The sequence below is a fragment of the Taurulus bubalis genome, assembly GCF_910589615.1.
Source record: "Taurulus bubalis genome assembly, chromosome: 3".
Classification (NCBI taxonomy): Eukaryota; Metazoa; Chordata; class Actinopteri; order Perciformes; family Cottidae; genus Taurulus; species Taurulus bubalis.
This window is the reverse complement of record NC_136591.1, coordinates 11,310,067-11,331,161: the sequence shown is the minus strand read 5'-3', so window position 1 is coordinate 11,331,161 and position 21,095 is coordinate 11,310,067. Positions and strand designations below refer to the sequence as shown.

Sequence of the window (21,095 nt, the reverse complement as noted above, 5' to 3'; positions counted from 1 at the left end):
CCCTATGCCCCTTTTCAAAAGTTCATTTTGGCCTTGCTGCCACATTTTATTTCGTAATATTTTTGTCTATTTATTTATTTGTTTGTTTTGTAATCTTCTCATAATAATCTCCTCTGGGAGACAAACGACTCCACCTGCATGGTCATCATATCCATTAAAATGTTAAGCAAGTATTTTGGTCTTTCTTTGTCAGATGTTAATTACTTTTATTCTTTCTTATTTTTAAAGGACTATCTGTAAAAAAAGAAATAAAAAGAAATAAATAAATAAAATATTAAGTCTCAAAATGCTGAGCAAGTCATATCATATAGGCAAACTCTCTGGAGGGAACCTGCATTGCCGTGTGGAAAGTTGTCAGAATATACAAATTCAGAGCCGACATGCATGAGTTCATGTGGCATCATTTCCATGTCACCAACTATTAGCATCCCATATTAAGCACACATGTGGCTTTGCATACTATGATGGAAACAAAACCGCCGTAAATTCAAAAAATGTAGTCAGAGCAAATTGGAAACTTTTATTGCTTTTCAAAAGAGATCACACAGAACAAAGACATCGTAAACATATAACATAAAAAAACAGGAAGAGAATATAATAAATAAATAAAATACATACTAAAACCAATAATAATAATACACAGGTTAGCATTACGCAACACATTCTTTATCATTCACATATAGTAGCAATGGTTTTCCACCATCACGCTATCATTTCTTGCAATGCCAACAGAATCAGAATCAGAAACCGTTTATTTGCCAGGAATGTTTACACAAACAAGGAATTTTTCTAGGCGGAAGGTGCATACATTAGACATGAGACATCAGACTTTAATCATAATCATAATAGCATGAACTACAGTGCAAACCATCTCTCACGAATCATGATAATGGAACTGAACATTTTTAATCAGGGTTTAAAAAAAATACAATTTCACGTACAACCAAACATAAAGTCCAAAATTAGACGTTTTTCGGCTTGAACATGCATTCATAAGCTTAGTTGGTAAAACTCTATATAGCAAAGATGGAAATTAAATCAAGACAAAAAACGTCCACCCTGTTGCGATACGCCAGTTGAACTAGGGGTTTTGTGACATCATGCATGGCAGCCGGCCCAACCTGTGCAGGTAGAGCAGAGGCTGCAGGTAGCTGCAGCTTTCTGCAGCAGCTACAGCCATGGCCACGTACTGACAGCGCAGGACAGGAGCTGGAACCAGTCCCTCCATGGGCATGGTGACGATCATGGGGAGGTAGTTGAGTGTGAGGACAGCCTGGATGATGACAATGTTGATGAAGGCTTTCTTCTTCGTGGAATTCATCACTCCTTTTCCCTTCAGCTTGCGCCGTCCAACTTTCGTCCCCTCTGCCTTGCTCCCTCTTTCATTCGTTCTGCTTTGCTCTTTTTTCCCATCGTCCACCTTCACTCCTCGACTCCCCTGTTCGCCAGTCTCTCGCTCCTCCTCCCCTTTCTTCTTCTTCTTCTCCTCCTCCTCCATTACCCCTGTGTGCCCCGGCGGAGGCTTTTTTAATGTTTTGAGAACAGACAGGCTACAGAAGGTGCTTATAGCTAGAACGGGGAGGAACACCAGACACAGAGTGATGGGAGAGCGCCAATAAATAGCACCGAAAGCCATGATGACATAAATGCACCATGAGACAATCACAGATCCCCATTTATACTGAGGCGTCTTGACCCTGGAGGGAAGGGAAAGAGGGGGAATAGAGAGAAGAGAGTCACACATGATGCTCCACATCTTTATGTCATCATCGTCATATAACAAGAGTAGAATGCGAGAACAAAGTTCCTCCATAGACACAGAGGACATTAAAACTTATAATACTTATTATATGTGAACTTCGAAAAATGATTTTGAGGTCTGAAGAAACAAAAGTTGAAGGTAATGATGTACTAAATTGTGGGCTGTTATGAAATAGAAGCCGCCAGTCTTCAGGAATATGATCCCATGTATTCATGCAAAAGGTTGCATGTTCAACATGTCTAAGGACGTCAACCTTGTGTGTGGTTTTACCGTTGATAGTCGAGGGGTCGCACCACAGCAATGTAACGCTCCACACACACCAGACAGAGGAGCAGCGGCTTCATAATGAACACCATCGAGTTCAGGAATGACACCAGGTTCTGCACCACGGCACTCTGCCACAGAAAGTGATTGGCAAAGAATGGAAGGAGGGCCAGGTATAAGGACATCTGGGTGAGGGCCAGGTGGAGGGGGAAGAAGTCTGCGGGAGGGACGCCGGCAACCTTTGACCTTTAGAGTTAATAAATTATATTAAAGCTATAATAAAAGTGGATTAATACCAAATACATACACAAAACACAAAAAGAAAGTTTCGCGAGAAGTTGGATACGGCTCTACCTGTATGCCTTATTAAAATGGTAATTTTTTATTTTCATTTTCATTGAAGATGCATTACGACTCAACATGCTATGTCATGACATTAAACCAAAATGTAAAAGAAGATATTTACCTTTGCCGGAGGATGTGACAGATGAGCCAGAGGTTTAGCGGAGCGCCGGAGAGTAATTCAAAGCAGAAGGTGATTTGGAGGATGAGGAAGCCGGCCGGAGGTCCTCTTAATGTGCCAGTATCATCGTTGTTATAAGGGCCACACTCAAACCAGTAATACAGTGAGGGTGAGAAAGAAGAGTTCACAGCGGCTCCGTTCATACTGCAGAGAAATGGTCCAGTGTTGACAGTAATGTGGCTGTAAAGAACAATTCAGTATGACTGGCGCTCTACGGGGCAGCTGGGTTTGTTTCAACTGTTTACTCTGCGGTGAGGGTATTATTGGAAAAAGGATGAACCTTCAGAAACACCAAACATGAAAGATTTGCATGAACATATATCACACTTGACAGTGTTTCCTCCTATATGCTGTGAGCCTACTCTTCACATGTGAGTTTGATCCTCAGGATCTGCTATAAGTATTATTTAGCTCTTTACCCCCCACCTCAGCTCCTTTAAGTCCACATTGAAGACTTTTCTGTTTGCTGTTGTCTTTAATTGATCCAGATTCAATTGCTGCATCTCACGACTGCATTTTATTATTTCTTAAACTGCACTGCAACTTTTATTCAACTTTTATTTTTTATTTTGCTTTTTGACTGTTTTAATGCTTTCTTAACTGTTTTTAAATCTGCATTATGTTTTGATGCTTTTAATGGTTTTATGTGAAGCACTTTGAATCGCCTTGTTGTTGAAATGTGCTATACAAATAAACTTGCCTTGCCTTGCCTCAAACAGCAACAAAATGTTTAACAATAAACAAAATGTTTATTGTTAAATGTTAAATGTTTATTGTTAAATGTTAAATGTTATGCACCTCCCACCAGGCCAAATTCCTTGTATGTGAAAACAAACATGGCAATAAATGGTTCTGATTCTGATGTTGTAAAAATGTAAATGTGCTTTACATAAACAATAAAGAGGCATTAAGACATGAAACATGGCGATATACATGAAAAGATTAAACGTTTCAATCGAAAAAAAAAACGAGATAAAAGTATGAAAAAAGCTGTGTAGCTTCAGTACATTGCAATAATACAGAGCCCCAGATTTAACAGGGATGTCAAGGACTCCTGAACGCAGCTTGTGTTACGTCACGCAGCGGTGCTGAATACAGGCCTCTGATTGGCTAGCGGTTTGTGAGAGCCCAGCCTGAAGTGTGCTCGATCTTGTTCAGCACGCGCTGCATGGGCGGAGCTCTAGTTCGGCTACATACTCAACCGTACAGACTCCACCCATGCAGACACTCTCAATAACAAAACACGCGCTTACACTTTTTTACCAAGAACTCGCGCGGAGTTTAGATACAACACAGATCTGTGGCGGGAGATGACGGACGGAGCTAGAAACGATATTGTTGTTTTTGTATTACATTGGGTAAAAATAAAGTAGCATAGCAGAAAGACTTGGGACAATAAACGGGGTTTTACCGTGGATGACACGCAAAGATGGAAGATTTCGGAATATATGCGGTTTTTGGAGTAAACGGTCCGCCTCAGAGGCTGCTGAGGTAACTACGAGAAACGATTTAACAGTCACGTTGACAGATAGCGCTGAAGTAATAGCGTTTCTCACCGTGACACATTACGTCTGTGAACGTTGACGTATCTGACAAGTAGCTCGAGCGTTATCGTTGACTAACGTTTCGGTTTTTGTGAGCAGTTCTCCGTGTCGTAAAATCTTTTCATTGGTGCCTCTTCAAAGACGCCATGTTTATAGAGAATAATACGCAGGTTAGCTTCTCTTTTATGATGAAACAAATGTCAATACGTTCGTTTCCACCTCTTCGTGTTCACGGACAGCAAGACCAATGTTAACTTATTTCTGTATTTGTTTCCCCCGTGTCAGTGCTGAAGGTTCGTGCAGGGTGTGTGTTGCGGTTCCCCCGAGTGTCCGCCAGGTGGTGCTGTTCAGCAGCGGGCCGTGGGGACAGCGGATCTGCGTCAACGCAGAGCTCAACGATGCGGACCGATTCCCCATCACGATCGGAAAACTGACTCCATATAACAAGTAGGTTGACTGACCATGTCCTAACGATGAGATTCTGACTACCTCATAACATATTGTGATGTTCCTGGGTCTCTACTTCTGTTGCATTTATTGTCTCCCACTGTTATGAAGTCTGAATCTAAAAGCTCTGATTTACTGAGTAACCAGGACACCTCATGTCCTGCAGGTGTCTGTCATGGGAGCAGTGGGAAGAGGAGACCTGGACAGCCGGCGTCACACTGAGCGTCACTCTGGAAGGAGGAAACCTGGTAAATACCAAACAAACCAGGATTCAGTCTAATAAGTGGTTATATTATTGTACCAGCTGATGTCCAAAGCATGAGACAATGAGTGTATAACACAGCATTCCTGGGCCATGTCATATATCTATATATATTTGTCTATTTGGGGGTACAATTACATTATTTATGTATCATAGTTAACACATTTGTGTCTTAAATATAAGTCTGTTCCTGCACAATGATTTAGTTATGGATGATATAATATACATATGTAAAATGGATAAATGTATTCTCCCCCCCTCAGGTAAAAGCAGATTGGTCCAAGCCAGAGCTCCTGTCTGTGAAAGAATACACACCAAAGGTAATCTGTGTAAATTATTTACTTTGTACTTATATTATCAAGAACTACTTGTTCCAGTCATATTTTAAGACTGTAATGTATTTATACACTTGTCAGTCTGACTTGTTTTAATGCTTATTTTTGTAGTTTCCTACGTCCAATCCAATGCCGCTCAAAAAACCAGCATGCAGTTTATACAGTTGTATGGTGTTTGCTCAATGACGACTGACACTGTCTGTTGACCGACCCAGGACACAGCGGCTCCCCTCGCACCCCGGGAGCTGAACGGCAAGAGGAAGCGAGATCGAGCGCCGGTGGAAGGCGGTGACCGGGATAAGATGACGACTGGCGGGGAAGAAGAGAACTTGTGTCCGAACGGCGCCGCGGAGAAGACCACACCTGTGCGAAAGGCCAGAGGTCAAACCAAGGGTGGCCAGAAGCTGTTCAGTGCTGGAGCAGATGCAACAAAGATGAAGGAAGCGGGTGAGAGAGACAGCATGCTGCTAAAGGATCATTCTAATGAGGATGTTTTTGTTTATCATCCTAGTATCTTTGTATCAAAACAGTTAAAACAAATCATTATTTCTGAGATAAATGAGTTTTACGGATGGAATCCAATGCAACCAAAAAGTTGCCTTAGTGTGTGTGTGCGCGCGCGCCACGGTGGTATTGCTAATACTAACTAGTGCGGCGTGGAGTGAAGCGTTTCTATTGTGTACCTTTTTTTTTTTCTGTCTAATTTCTTTTGCTTTCTCCACTCCACAGCTAATGGAGCAGGAGAGGCGCAGGGGATTGTGGGAAGAACCCCTCCTCAGACTGCAGCCAGGACGAAGAGTAGGCAGGCCAAGACTCCCACACACACCGGTAACTGTGTGCACGCACATTCATTACACACCGTGTTAGTTGTGTTTCATGTGGACTGTTTGTCGTATTTATTCACCTCTCAGTCCCTAGCTGGTACGTTGATACACATCACACGCCTGAGTTCACAGAATAATGTTTTCAGGTACAGTTACAGACGAGAAGTTCATATCCCTGTCCTATAACAAACTGGAGCCAGGGGACGCTTAGCTTAGCACAATGACTGGAAACAGAGGGAAACCGTTAGCCTCCGCTTAAACATCCATCGTGAGATTTTGTCCGAGAGACGTTAACTCCTGAAATACCAAACCTCTGTTTGTCCTGCAGCCCCATTGGTCAGCCCGTCGGGCCGCTGGGGTCAGACTCTGTGCCCCATCGACGCTCAGACGGCTTTCCTGATTGGAGGGCAGGGATCTCGCATGCAGTTCTGCAAAGATCCCATGTGGAAGCTCTGCACAGGTCAGTCACTAAACAACAGTCGCAACGGGCTCCAGTGAGAGTTGCGTTCAAGGGGATTTGAATGTCCGATGTTAGAGTGAGTGTTCTCGTCTCGGTCCAACAGAGGACATGTCCTGGTTCGCGGCGGAGACCCTGGCAGAGGGCCCGACGCCCGAGGCCAGGATCGGCCACACCGCCGTGTACGACCCGGACTCGAGGCGGATCTTTGTATTCGGAGGCTCAAAGAACAGGAAGTGGTTCAACGACGTTCACATCCTTGACACCCAGAGCTGGAAGTGGACCATGGTGGAGGTTTGTGTGTGTTTTATGTGTTTTTGCTGCCTTTCCTCCTCCTTCATGTCCTCCTCCTCCTCACTCTCTGTCCCTCTCACCTCCCCCAGGCTCAAGGAAAGGTTCCTCCTCTGGCCTACCACAGCTGCAGTATGTTTCGTGGTGAGCTGTTTGTGCTGGGTGGAGTGTTTCCTCGTCCAAACCCCGATCCCGACGGCTGCAGTGACTCGCTGTACATCTTCGACCCTCACCTCTCCATCTGGTACCAGCCCATTGTAACTGGCGACACGCCTACCCCCCGCTCAGGGTGAGATGGTTGGATCCAAATATCATCTCAGCGCGTCCGGCCTGCGCTCGCCCACATTTAATCACTTAATTATCTCTCCTCTCTCATCCTCCCCTTTTTGTATCTCTCTCAGTCACTCTGCATGTGTGATGCAGGAGAGGAAGATCTATGTTTTTGGCGGGTGGGACACTCCTGTCTGCTACAACGACATGTACATGTTGGACCTTGGTAAGCCACACACCCAATGGTTTTATGGGACGGTCTTAGTTTCATATATCTTGGCTCATATATCTGCATAGAGGTGTAAAGACACTGCTTGACTAGTTAGAATGAAAACATATTTTTCGCTTATTAGGTCTGATGGAGTTTTCTGCTGTGAAAACAACTGGCAAAGCCCCGTCTCCTCGAAGGTACACAACTAACCACACACACTGGATACGCCACCTCAGTACTTAAAAATAATAATATTATATCTTCATGAGTATCACACGATTTTCAAACAGTATTAAGTCTCATTTGCGGCACTTGTCTGTGTTTATTTTGTGCGTGTTCCAGCTGGCACGGCAGTGCTGTGCTCTCAGACACAAAGTTCCTGATCCACGGAGGTTACAACGGAAACAACGCTCTCAGTGACGCCTTCATCTTTGATATAGGTGAGAGAGACAGAGAGACACACACACACACACACTTTGAACTGGCATGATTTTATTTTCGATAAAACGTTATAGAGTACTTATAAATCCTAAATGCATTTCACATGGCTTGTTTTGTTCACTGCCCAAAAAGTTACAGTGGTGGGGGAAAGAAATTAGAGAAAATCAGCAAATGTTTGTTTTTCCTAATAATAAATTATGATTTATTGATTATTGGAATACATTTTCAAGTTCTAGGCTAATTATTTCAGCAGTGTCAATTTCTCATAAAGCCAAAAAACAATCTACTCAATTCTAAGGTGGAAAAGTAACAGTGAATGTGGTGGTAAATACGGTCTTATTTATTATTGATTAATGCAGTTCCATTATGGTTTCACATGATACAAATAATCACCTTGTTTCATTGGGTCAGACACCCACAGCTGGACGGAGGCGACGCTCCCTCAGCTGTCCGTCCCCCGGGCGGGGCACGCCATCATCACCATGGATACGGCCAACCCCCGCCGCTTCTCGGGGGAAGGGGAAGGCGCGGTCAGAAAGACCCTGCTGGTGTTCGGAGGCGGAGACAACGAGGGCAACTTCTACTCCGACCTGACGACTGTCGCCGTGGAGGATCTGCTCGGCGCCATTTCAAGAGAGTGAGACGGAAGTGAATCCTCTCTCCCCGGCTGGATGTGAAGCTATTTTAACGCCCCCACAGATGCTTTTATTATTTATATTCCGACAGTGTGTCTTTGTTTCCTTTTGGTGTGTGAGCCCTCTTTTTATTTCTGCGATGTTTGGGCATTTCTTCTTTTCTGATCTGAAAACGTAACGACATCTCCATGTGGTGCATAACAGGAATATTGGAGGTACTTTATGAGCACACTTCAGAGAAAGGTGATTCCTGGTTCTCTCCATGTGCTTCCATATTAATAAGAACAATAATCTTGGTTTAAAACAGATTATTTAAGTCATCAAAGGCACAACTGATTTGTTTCTGTACATAGTTTAAAGCTTTTCAACTTCTTCCTCAGTTAAAGTGTATATTTTTATTTCTATTGCATTAAACTCATTAAAGTCTTTTTTTTACGATTGAATAATTGGGGCTTTCAGAAGCGCTGATATTTTAAACATGTTGCCTTTGTGTAGCTGCAAGTTAACTGAATGCTCAAAATCAAGGTGTTGTCATAATTTCCAAAATCCCAATTCATCTTCCTATGCTGGTCATTTGCACTTGATTTCTGTCTTTATTGAATAAACATTTGGTTTTCCTCACTGTATTTTCAGTACAAATCTTCCCTTGAAGTGAACATTTGGTTTTTCTGATAAAGAAATGCGACAAGGTTCATACGAGTCAGATAATGCTATTTAATGTGCAAACTAGCGGCTCATTGAATGGTTGTTCTTTGAACAGGAATCATATTAAAAAACAACCATGAATGGGTAAAAAGATCCGATCAACTTTATTGATCCGACATACACAGCAAAAGCACGAGAGCGGATAAATATGATAGAGGAGCGAGGTTGTGAATAAGTAGAATACACTAATACTGTCTGTGTGACTGGGACCTCAGAGCGGATGTAGGAGCCCAAATGATGAACTTACAGAAGACAAATGTGCACGAGCTGCCTTGCAGTGGTCAAACGATTCAACAACTTGTCTGGTATCTAACAGGAAAACAGACCGGCAAAGTCCAGCTACTCCGTGGCATTTCCTCTGGTGATACAAAGGGAAACCTGGCTTGTTCCTTCCTGCGCAGGAATAAATACTCAGAAGCTTAAAGGTTGTTGTTGGATCTCATTATTTTAAACATCTCAGCCAAAGCTTGTGAATAGGAGTTACAAATAATTCCACCATAAACTCACATCGGACCCAGAGAGGACGAGCTGGAGAGCAGACGAGAGGTAACAATAATAATGACTGGCTGTTTCCTGCTACCTTTAATATTACTTATTGTATTAATTCAGAGATGACTCATTTTACTCCCTCTATTGTACTTAATTAAAGTAATATGTATTCATTTCTTTGAGAGGAACTCAACGTACCTCCAGAGTCTCTCTCTCCACCAGAGGTACACAAATGTTACAAAATCCAAAGGTTAACCTTTTAAAAAGGTGCCAAAATGTCAAATGTGATTCAATTGTGTGCAAAGAGAAGTTAGGTATATTTTAGAATAAACTAGGATGCTCAATGCTTCCTCCTGCAGTACGGAGCATGTAAAAGGCCCTCAGCCGTCTTCAGGGGATAAATTACAGCACACCGGGTTCAACCCTACACACCGATGTGGAAACGATCTAATTCCACACATCAGGTCAAATGAAATCCTTCAGGTTTAGTGACATGTTTCACCTGCATAAACTCATATTGGAACTATTGGTGCTCTACCACCATTTTAACATGAGATTGTCTACAATGTATTTTATTAAGTCTAAGTTTACAAGCCAAAGATTTTTTTTTTTTTACAAAGAGTTTGAAATGTATAAAGCTCTTTAAGGCTGTCTAAAAAAAAATGCCTTGAGAGCAGCTACGGCATGTGCTGCCTGATATGTGTTTGTAATTACACCATCTGAGTTTGTGCCAGTGTTGATGGGTCATTTTGACCCCAAGATAACGGGAGGGTTAAAACTGAATAAAACATTTAAAAAATCCCTGCAGTTTAACTCTGGACATCCAGATTGACAAAAAGCACCAACTATTAAATATATTAATTGGATTCTTGTGTACCAGAGTTTCCAGTCAGAACTAAGTCACCTTGCAATTGTTATATAAAATCGAAAAGATTTGGAGGACAAGACTGAGTGTAATCCGCCAAATAGTTGTCAGTCAAGGATTGAAAACCCAGCTACAGTGGAGTTTCTGGAGATTCTTTCTCTGGGCCATGGGATAGACACCACAACAATTAAAAAGTATAACATCTGAATTGTCTGTGTTTTTTCCCTCTCTGAATGCTTCATGTCCTTCAGCCTTTTTGATTTAAACTTCACTTCAAGTCCCTGGCTTGAGACTCTCGAACAGGGACACCCAGATGCTCATCAGGGCTTATTGACAGCCTTGTGAAGCTGCTGCTGATGTCTTCTCTTTCAAAAATTTCTTTGATGGGGGTCACTGAATTCCACCCTTTGGTCTTGGCAAACTTGAAAACACATCCAAAGAGATCAGGAAACATCGTCAAGACATCAACTTGAACGGCATCCTCGGGACTGAAAACGAAAAATGTCATTTTGTTGTATTTTTTAAATCCAATGTAGTGACATAATATTACTTTCGGAATTTAACTGTAAGTAAATACGTGGCTTGTTTATTTGAACACTTATTTAGGGTGGATACAGGTGAATATTATCATCAAGCAGTGTTTTTGTCTTTTTTTAATTTTAAAAAGACTGACAGACAAACTCTCTGAAAAAAACAATGCAAATATATAAATATCATGTCAGTGTTGAAGGATTATTCATACTTATACTTATTATATTATACTTTTCACTCACTAGTGCTCATGGAGGTTCCGTATGAAGCGCAGTAATCCCAGTGTGTTGTCAGGGTAGGCTTTGTTCTTGGCATCCATCTTCTGGACCAGCTCTGGGGGAAACTGCAACACCAGCAAACATCATATCATGTAGTCATACATTTAATTAATGAATACAAAAGTTACAGTTGTTATGTTGTAGTTACTTTTGTTCTCCACTGTTTGAAGGATCCATCTGAGGCACATTTCTCCAATGAACAAAGTAGTTCCTGGTCAGCATTTCGACAGTTTGCCACCTCTTTCCTGTTGCCAATCTTTATCAGGTATTCAACTCTCCTGAAAAATTGTTTATATTAGGATATATGAATTGTAAAATGAACAGAACTTCTCAAAATGCTCATACTATACTGGGTGCAACTGTCTAATCATAGTTTAGCAATCCTAACTTGGCAAGACAGGCCTGGAATGCTTTGGATTTATCCACATGCCAAAGCAGACTTAGAAACACAACTTTACAACTATAAGTACACCTATATTTACTTCCAAAACCAATGACCATACTGTTAGCTACAATATCATGCATGGTCCAAAGATTTGAAAACCTCTATTCAGGACTGGCATCTACTGTGTCGGAGTTGGTCATGGATGATACTATAGCACAGTTTAGGCTACCATTAACAGTTCTGTTCATACAGACTCTGGTAATCCCCTGATTTGACCTATAACAACCATCAGTAAGACATTTCTGGCTATTAAACTATTAAAGGAATTGCCATGAAATTTGCTACAGATAAACATGGTGCCCAGAGGATGAATCGTAATTGTATTAAGTATGAATCCTGAACCAAAAGTGTCAATTCATGTATGGGCTAGATGAGAAGTCCTACGATCACTAATCATTAGAATACATTCTATGGGAATCATGAATATTTGGACCAAATTATGTAAAGATATTTAACTCTCTAGGCCAAAGTAGTAGAACAAACAAATGACTGACAAAGCCATCACACAGAAAAACAAAAATCAAATCAAATAGTGTTTCTTTTTTACTTTTTAGGGATCCAGAAGAAGGGATGACTCAAGCATTCTTCCACTTTCGGTCGTTTCTTTGGTTCTTTATCGATCATCAACTCAATGAGATCCTTTGCCACCACATCTTGAACATGGTCCAAAGTGTAGTTCCCTTTATGAATGTTGCTCTCTATTTCATAGGATTGGTCCCCAAAAGGATGGTGTCCTCCAGAGAGGATGTAATAATTGAGCATTCCTGCCACCTAAAGAATTAACAGAACATTTTAGCAATTAAGGAGTGTTTTTTTTAACAAATCATCACTGAGTTTGTAAAGGAGATGAACCAACCTGTATGTCAGTGCTTGACTTGTATGGTATGTCTCCATCTTCTAAAGTCTCCTTGGCCATCCAGTATTTTGTCCCTGCACTTCTTGTATAATGAGTAGTTTGACCTTTGTCAAGCCGTCTGCTGATGCCAAAATCAGCCAGTCTTGCCCTGTGCTGAACATCTGTAGGACAAATCAGGTTGACAAACTCCAAAGATTATGCACAATATTTATACATTTAAATATTGTTTTCTGAATTTAGAAGATAGTGAATGTAACCATTCATCCTATTTGAACTTGTTTTACCCATCAAAACATTCTGTGGCTTGAGATCCCGGTGGAGAATTTGAGGACTTTGACAATGAAGCACGCTTAAACTCTCGAGGACTTGAAAGACAAGTTTCTTCATCAGCAGATCATCATCATCTTTATTTTTGATGTATTCTTCCAGGGTGTATTCACAAAGTTGAAGACCAAGATATCCAAAGTTCTGATCCTCCGCAAAATCAACATATCGCACAATAGATTGATGATCAAGCTCTGGAAGTCGTAGAAATCCTTCCTCATTCTTCAGCACTTGGTAGTTGCATTTAGACATTCTCTTAATGGCAACTTCAGTGCCATCATCTCTCAGCCCCAAGAAGACTTCAGTACCATTACTACCCACCGCTATGCGGAATTCTGCATCATTCACATATGTCATGCTCCCAATTCTGATTTTTTCCCTTTCATCAGTGAGCAGAAGCTTCTCTAGTTTACCTCTCCACCTCTTGCTGGTCATAGAGGTCTTCACATTTGAAGTTGACTCCTCAATAGGAGCTGTTTTTAGATCAGTTAAGGCAGTGCACACTTCATCATTTGACTCTTCTTGCTTTTCTGACTTTCCCTTCCTTTTCTTCTTCTTCTTCTTCTTCTTTTTTCTGGGTCCAGGCAAGGCTGCATAGTCCACACATTCCATGTTTGGTTTGCTGAAATGATTTTTCAGTCGTCTCAGCTCTTCTTTCAGCTTATCATTCATTTGCATATCTGCAGATGTCAGTATACTCTCAGGGACTGAAGTTATCCCCACTGAAGTAAAGATGGTGGCTGCATGTTTAACTGAAAGTAAACTTTCAAATATGCGATATGTGATGACTCTAATGTCAGAGGAGTGTTGGTCCTTTACAAAAGGAGCAACTGTTTTGCATAACTTCTTAATAAAGTTGGGGGACCAGCTATGTGTGCCTTTTGCTTTCTGTGTTATAACATATAGTGTTTGCAGAATATCTTGACATATCTCCTCAAAGCAAAGCTGTTCCAGTAGTTGAGGGATTAGAGCTAGTGCTTGCTCATTTGGTATATCTTCCATTGTACACAATACTGCACGTAAAGTATCAATGGCACACTTTAGAAATGCATGAGAAATGTTTGGAAGGCGTTGCACTACACCTGCAATGTTTGGAAAGCGTCGGACTAAACCTGCAATGTAGGAGTTCCGTTTTTCAGTGTCTTTCAGCCAATTAACGCTCAGCTGACGGTATTTTTCTGCATCTTTCCCAGTTGATTTGAAAATTATTTCAATCATGGTCAGATGGGACCGAGGATCCTCCAATAGCATGTGACTGTCAAAAGTTTTGAACACTTCTTCAGGTGATTCCTCTTCCAGAGCAATATTCAAATCCAGAAAGTATCGGATTATGGAGCACAATGGTTCTCCTTCTGATGCAAGCTTATGAACCATCTGAGATATCTTTTTATTGTGAATATGTTCAGGAATAGTGACCGGTAACAATGCTACCACTGCCCCAGCAGAAATGAGCATTTTAAAGACATCATACCTGTCATTGATGGCAGCAGCTTGCACTGGTAAGAATGACTCTGTATGGCATACATTTGGATTCGCTTTTGCTTCAAGCAGTTTCTCCACAAAAAGAACAGGTGCTTTGGATAGTGAGACATAATGCAAAGGTGTAAAGCCAGTTTGGGAAGGCCTGTCTGGGTCTACACCTTGTTGCAAAAGGAAAGTGAAAATTTCCGTGTTGTGATTTACAACAGCAGCAATCAGTGGGGTTATATAGTCATTCAACTCTTTGCATGGGTAAACTGCATCGATGTTGTTGCCGTTAAGTATTTCTTTGAGCTTCTCGAGGTTGTTGTTGATAATATTCTGTATTATAGGATGCGTTTCCGTTGGGGGGATTTGGACTGAGAACTCAAAATATGACAACAAATCCATTTCTGTGCTTCATAGGAACTGTAAAAAATAAATACATTCTGATGTTACTTTCCAACATTTTGTGCCATTTTAAAGTTTTGACAAGCAGTCAAAATCTATAGAAGTCCAGGTTCATTAGGTTTATTTAATTGTGTAGTGTGATTTGTCAGTGCTTTGAGAAGCTTTTACAGAATAATTTTTCCCACCACTGTATCTAGGCAGGTACAGATGGTGAGCAGAGCAATTCAAACTGAGTGCAACTAAATGAGAAACCAACTACACGGCTACAAACACAACTCTACAAAATAGGGTAACATTTATCACCAAGGGAGTGATTCAGAAACCCTTCAGCCAAGTACCAACATGTATTATTTTATGTTTTTAGATATGACCTGCTAATGCACAAAGCGTGCCACACCTTGCACTCACTGACTGTTTTAAACTGAACTTCCTCATTTAGGCTGCAAACCGGAATCGAGCTTTGAAGTTTCACAACAGTGAAGTGACTATTAATAATTTTTGATCGTCGTCAGTACAACAATGAAATATTGTGTTAATCAACAAACTGACATAATGAACAATCATAAGAATGGATTATTCAAAAAGAGTACTTACAATGTCGTCGTAGAGTTTTGATAGCTATCAAAAGTTAACTGTGATGTTTCCTGTTTGTCTGTCTGTACTCTGAAACGCTGGCACTCCCTGATTCTGTCTCTGTCTCGCTCCTCCCATTAACAGCTACAGCATGTATGGACAAACTACAGCCCGCAGGCCGCATACGGCTCGTTGGGCTTCTGTATGTTTACACTAATGGAAGAAGTGACAAATAAAACTAACTTTGAACTTTGAACTTTAATCCGGCCCATCGAATATTGGTACAAAATTGTCCAAATTAGAGTAAAGACTGCATTCATTTTGCCTTTTTCCTGCAATACCCGGTGTTTCAATTGAGCCCACTCCCCAGTCTAATAGCCCTTATTTAAAAAAAAAAAAGGTTTTAAAGTTGTGAAATGCAGTGGCAGGCCATGGATTTTGTACCTATGCCTGCTGTTTAACAGCTGATCGTGGCACACCTGCTTTGATTTGCCTTGCTTTTACCACTCCTCTAATTGTGTTTAATAAATAAATGCAGAGTTATATACATAGTGGGATACGTGAGACAAAATAAAGGATTAACACTAATGTTCAAACAAAAAACTCATCCCAGGCAGCAACTAAGTACAACAGTAAAATAATAAGATATACCACATCTTGCCTCTCAAAGAAACCTTGAGCAGTTTCAGTGTTTTGAAATGAACTAACAGCTGAATCCAGAGTTATTTTCCTCAGCATCATGAACGCGCATCAGACCCACGAGACTGCGCCGCCCTGCGCGCTTATTTGACATCTCGGGCTCTGCCTGCCAGCTTCCTGCTAGCTGTAATAATGGAGATTGGCAGTAATTCATCACTTTTATCATCATATAATACACCCATGCCTGCTATGCATGCCGTTAACATTTGCGCGATGGCCAAGATCTGGCGACTCCGTGAGATCTCCGTGAGGTCGTCTTTTTTGCTGTTGCACGTTGTTGTTGTTTTAAAAAGATATGCAGTGTAACACTCAGTAAAACTCTTTATTGCCTAATATTTGAACTTGTTTTGTTTAGTTTTTCACAGATTATAATTTATTGTTATCTTTAAAATATATTCAGTGCAAAACAGGTTAATTGCAGCCACAAATACCTATTATTTTTGCCAAATGTTAGTTATTTTTTGCACAGATATAACTTTATTTGCATTGTTCGAACAAAGTGATTGTTGCACATTTTATTCGTTTTTTTCTGATGGAGCGATGTGGTTTACTTGAAAGTGATTTTAATTTTCTTTATTCTATTATTTGAAAAAGCACAGATAGCGGAGTCACAAAAAGTTGTTATTTCAAACAAAATTCAGCATGGACAATTTAGTTGGGGGATGGAGCATGAACATTTTTCTTCCTCCAAAGTGGGGCGTGACAGAAAAGGTTTGAGAACCACTGCATTAACTGATGAACACCTCAGATCTGTCCTGAGAATTGCCACAACCAAACTGACACCAAACTTTGATGTGATGCACTGGCAAAAAAGGGTGACCAGCAACACTGTTCCGACTGAAATTAAATGTTAGGTTTACTTTTCTTTACTTTTTAGTTAATGGCTTTTACTTTTAATTTATGTTAGTTCACACAAACACTCTCCATCCATCTGATACTGGCCCAGCCCGTCTGTCAAATTTTAAAGCTCTATGTGGCCCCTGAGCCAAAAAGTTTGCCCACCCCGAGCTATAACAAGCCTCAAACAACGTTGTATCTGGAAACACAGGTCTGGCTCCAAAGTCAGTGCTGTCTCATTCAACTAGACGACATTCAAGTCAACTCAGTGGGAGATCAATTCCCAATGACTTCCTCGTAGTAAACTCAAGCACAACAGCTGCCTTCAAAATACTTCATCCAGCCGAACAGGTTATAAAGAGTAAAACTGATAAATAGAAGTGTTTTAAAAAGTGTTCACCACGGCAGCTTTAAAACATTTCTTCCAGCAAGAAAGTCAGTTCCATATTAATTGTTGCAGCTTTAGGATCCCAGTGGCCTTTTGTCAAGGCAATGATCAAACACTTCTTACAATCATACTTTCACACATTTATTTTGATTTACAGTATATTTTGAGAGTAACATTCAATATGCTTAAAATCAAATTATACAAAAGAATCTGCATGTTTTAAAGCTTGCATATTCATTTTTTTTCTTCGTTATTTGCAATACCATTCACTTAATGAGTAGAAGTACTTTTAGACTTCAGAGTTTGTTAAGTTCATCTATAATTTGGTAACATCTGAGAGACTAACTTACAGCTCTATCAATGAGTCCAAGTCAATGAAGAGGTAAGGCTTTCATGTTGTTGTTTGCCAAAGATCTACAGAAATAACAGCACTGAATCAATACAAGAAATTGCACTAACTAAGAATTGTAAAACTCCTTTACAAGGAAATGGAAAACATGATTCACATATTGTGTTGAAGTCAAAGTCATATTTAAGGGTTGACACCGTTATCCGAATAAAACAGTGAACTATTTAGCGGTCCAGTAGCCTCATTTTAAAATAAATATGACAAATGACCCATTCTCCAATCACTGCACTGGCTCCCTGTTTCATTCCGGATTAACTACAAGGTCCTAGTACTCGCATATAAATGCATCAACGGACATGCACCCTCCTACCTACAAGAACTTATCACTCCCCTAACCTCCACCCGCACCTTCAGATCCACAGGCCGCTCGCTCCTTTGGTTCCCCAACACCAAGCTCCGCGCCATGGGCGACCGGGCCTTTTGCTCGGCAGTGCCGCGCTTGTGGAACGGTCTTCCTGACCACCTGAGGGCAACTTTTTTTAGGCATTTTTTACCTTGAGTTAATTTATTGTCAGCTATTACATTCTTATTTTTATGGGTTGCTTTAACTATGTTTTATTTGTTTTTACTATATGTGCGGCACTCTGAGATTCTTTGAAGGAAGAGTGCTATAAAAATGAAATGCATTATTATTATTGTAAATGAGACGTTTTAACAGTGTTTGGGAAGGATTTTGAATGTTGGTGTTGGAACATACAAGTGAGTCAAGTCCCTGAGTCCTCTGAAGGCATATTTAGCTGCAGTCTCTATCTTATTACTCTCAATAAACCTGTGGAAGATAACAACAACGCATGTTGGATTTAGTGATGATCTGGTGGTGAAAGAAAATTAAGTCATATACATTTATTGGAAAAGTTCAGTTTATTCTTTAGGATTGGAATACATTCTAATAAAAACATTATTAGCCAAAATGCCTAATGCCAGCAACAACACTGATACGATTTGTAATCTCCTTTTACAAATTAGTTAGCAAAATCTTTTCTAGAACAAATTGAACCACTAGAGGGCGTATAGTGGATACTTTCATGCCTCATTCACTTTCTGAAAGACCAACATCCAACCACAGACAGTAGTAACCTCATGCCCATAACAACACTTCTAGAATATGTAAAGTATCCAGTAATCCAGGGTGGTCATGGGTCGTGCAAGTCCAGAATGCAATGAGTTATAATTAAAAAGCATTTAATAAAAGGTTGATCACATAAACAGCTCATGCATTCTTTTTCCTCTCTTTTCTCACAGATTCACAGTCTGTCCCCCAGTTACCTGCCGCCTCCGTGGTTCCCTTCCAGTCTTGCACGTGTTAGTTTATATCGGACATTCACAGACCTTACGCCCTTTTATTGGTTTAGTTCTACTATAACACCTTGGCTAACATTCTTTGCTCATTGGGCCCGCAACTTCAGGGGCAGAGCTATTCTTCTTCTTCTTCTTCTTCTTCCTGTACTTCAAAAAGTCAATGTTCAGCTCCGCCGCCTCAGGCGAACAAGAGAACTACAATTCCTTAAAGTGACAGTTCGCTGGCTCCAGCATGCAACATTGTCTAACTTCCATTCACACATTTATCATTATACAGTAATAAAAACAGTGACCTTAATATGCATACAATTACAAATCCTTCATAGTAATATCCCTTATTAATTATCATATCTCTTGTGCATTGTAATGTACACATAAACATTGCTTTACTTCACACTGTGCAAGTCTAAATTTGACCAACTAATCTTTAAAAACACTACAAAGACTATTTCATTATGTTAGATTAAGGTGTGCATTTTATTGCAGTTACAACTGATTCAATTAATGTAAACACTTTTTTTATGTAATTATTTAAAATTAAAATGGAGAACTTACAGATATTACAGATGTGAAAGGCTTGAGAATGCTCTAAAAGGCTGTTCTAAAGAAAAGGCCTTGAGAACAGTATATGCTTGCAACACATGCCACCTCACTCGCACGGCCACGCTCATGACCCAGACACCCCATAGGTAGTAGGACACCACGGCTTTGATGACACATCTTGATTAAAGGGCTGTCGTACCGGTAGCCTCTTTGAGAAACACATGCAACAGCTACATTAATAGCAATGCTATTGTTTGTTGAGCTAAAACGTAAACAGTGACGCTTGCATATCGTTTGCATGGTTAGACCGCCGAGGGGATGAGGAGATTTGTAAAGACAGCGCAGATGACGGGCTTCCATACAACGTGATCCGTAAACTACAAGCAGACAAAATTTCGGAAATTTTCGGAAATTTTCGGAACCTTAAAGTGGATGTAGGAGCCCAAATGATGAATTTACAGAAGACAAATGTGCACGAGCTGCCTCGCAGTGGTCGAACGATTCAACAACTTGTCTGGTATCTAACAGGAAAACAGACCGGCATGGGAAAGCCTGGCTTCCTAAAATAAAAAAGCTCCAATTGAAAATTAATCAGTTTCCTGATTTCCCTTCAAGACTAGTTGATTTTGTTAGTTAGAGATAATGTGGTTGAATATATATAAGAGAATTCAGTTATATTATTACTTATTAAGTACATTGTGATGCACTGTTGCAAAGTCTGTGCAGAGTCAGCCTATTTGTGGGCTTTTATCTGCCCACGCTGTGAGTCACCACTGACTAAATTACCAGGTTATGGAAGGGTTTTTATTCACACTTTCAGTCTGCTGGGCCACGAATTAGGCAAAAGAAAGATCATCCTTATACTTTGTACTCACACTAATTTTAAATTTGTATTTATGTCCTCTGCTCTCTTCTCCTTCTCTTGATTCCCTCCTCTATAATCATGTTCGGTACATCTTGTTTAACAAGATTGCAGTGAAATTTCATGTCAGAACCTACCTTAGTTAAGCAGTTTGTCTGCTGGGCCTTTGTATGATTTATCAACGGGAGGAAGTACTTTAGTTGGTCAGGTATGTCATGTGCTCGATCAGACAAATGAACAGACACTCTTATTTTAATGTATTTTATCCATTGACAATTGTTCAATTGATTTTCTGGACAATGTATCACATAAATGTCATGATATAATATAGTAACATGGCCTACATTACAGTAGGTTCAACTCCAGAATGGTGTGAATAAATCTTAAGTTACTGTTATTGACACCTGAAGAAAGTAAGAAAGTTGACACTGTGATGGATCCTATAATGTAATAAAATCTTGACGCTCTATGTGGAATTCCCGGTAAGCAATTATCTTTATACACAAAACAAGTCTGACTGGTGGGTTTGTGGGTAATATGCCGTTGTTAAAATATATCACCACATACATTTGTTTTGTTGTAAATCAGGATAAAATATTCTCTTCCCATTTCTACAAAAAGAAAGGTAAAAATGTTCCAAACTTTGTTCAATAACTGGCTTACTGAAGGTGAATTCACTGGTACCGCTGGGTGGCTCAAGCTCTAATGCATTAAGATCCTACGTGTGACAACGTGACAGAATTAGGATGCTCTTTTGGTCTGATGTCGCAGTAATGGAGATCTGCATACTGCCACAGAGTGAGTTTGATTCTTGTGCAGATTACCTAAAAATGCAAAAAGGCTGGCGAGACGGCCTG

General features: G+C 40.4%; 2 protein-coding genes across 2 annotated transcripts; one reads left to right on the top strand and one right to left on the bottom strand.

Annotated features, from left to right (window-relative positions):
* Positions 1 to 3,978: 3,978 nt before the first annotated feature.
* krcp (kelch repeat-containing protein) lies at positions 3,979 to 8,272 on the top strand (the record flags this gene model as incomplete). The annotated part of the gene is made up of 13 exons (XM_079215276.1): positions 3,979 to 4,040; positions 4,379 to 4,540; positions 4,707 to 4,788; positions 5,066 to 5,122; positions 5,353 to 5,584; positions 5,867 to 5,965; positions 6,290 to 6,421; positions 6,525 to 6,712; positions 6,802 to 6,998; positions 7,111 to 7,205; positions 7,333 to 7,387; positions 7,533 to 7,630; positions 8,043 to 8,272. The coding sequence occupies 13 exons, from the start codon at positions 3,979 to 3,981 to the stop codon at positions 8,270 to 8,272; spliced, it is 1,689 nt and encodes a 562-aa protein (XP_079071402.1).
* A 729-nt stretch (positions 8,273 to 9,001) lies between these two features.
* LOC306734714 (uncharacterized protein) lies at positions 9,002 to 12,736 on the bottom strand. The gene is made up of 5 exons (XM_079216094.1): positions 12,436 to 12,736; positions 12,127 to 12,350; positions 11,283 to 11,412; positions 11,099 to 11,199; positions 9,002 to 10,813 (listed from the first exon to the last, which is right to left on the bottom strand). Exons 1-5 carry the CDS (start codon positions 12,493 to 12,495, stop codon positions 10,594 to 10,596), a joined length of 735 nt encoding a protein of 244 aa, XP_079072220.1. The 5' UTR covers positions 12,496 to 12,736; the 3' UTR covers positions 9,002 to 10,593.
* Between the last annotated feature and the right edge of the window lie 8,359 nt (positions 12,737 to 21,095).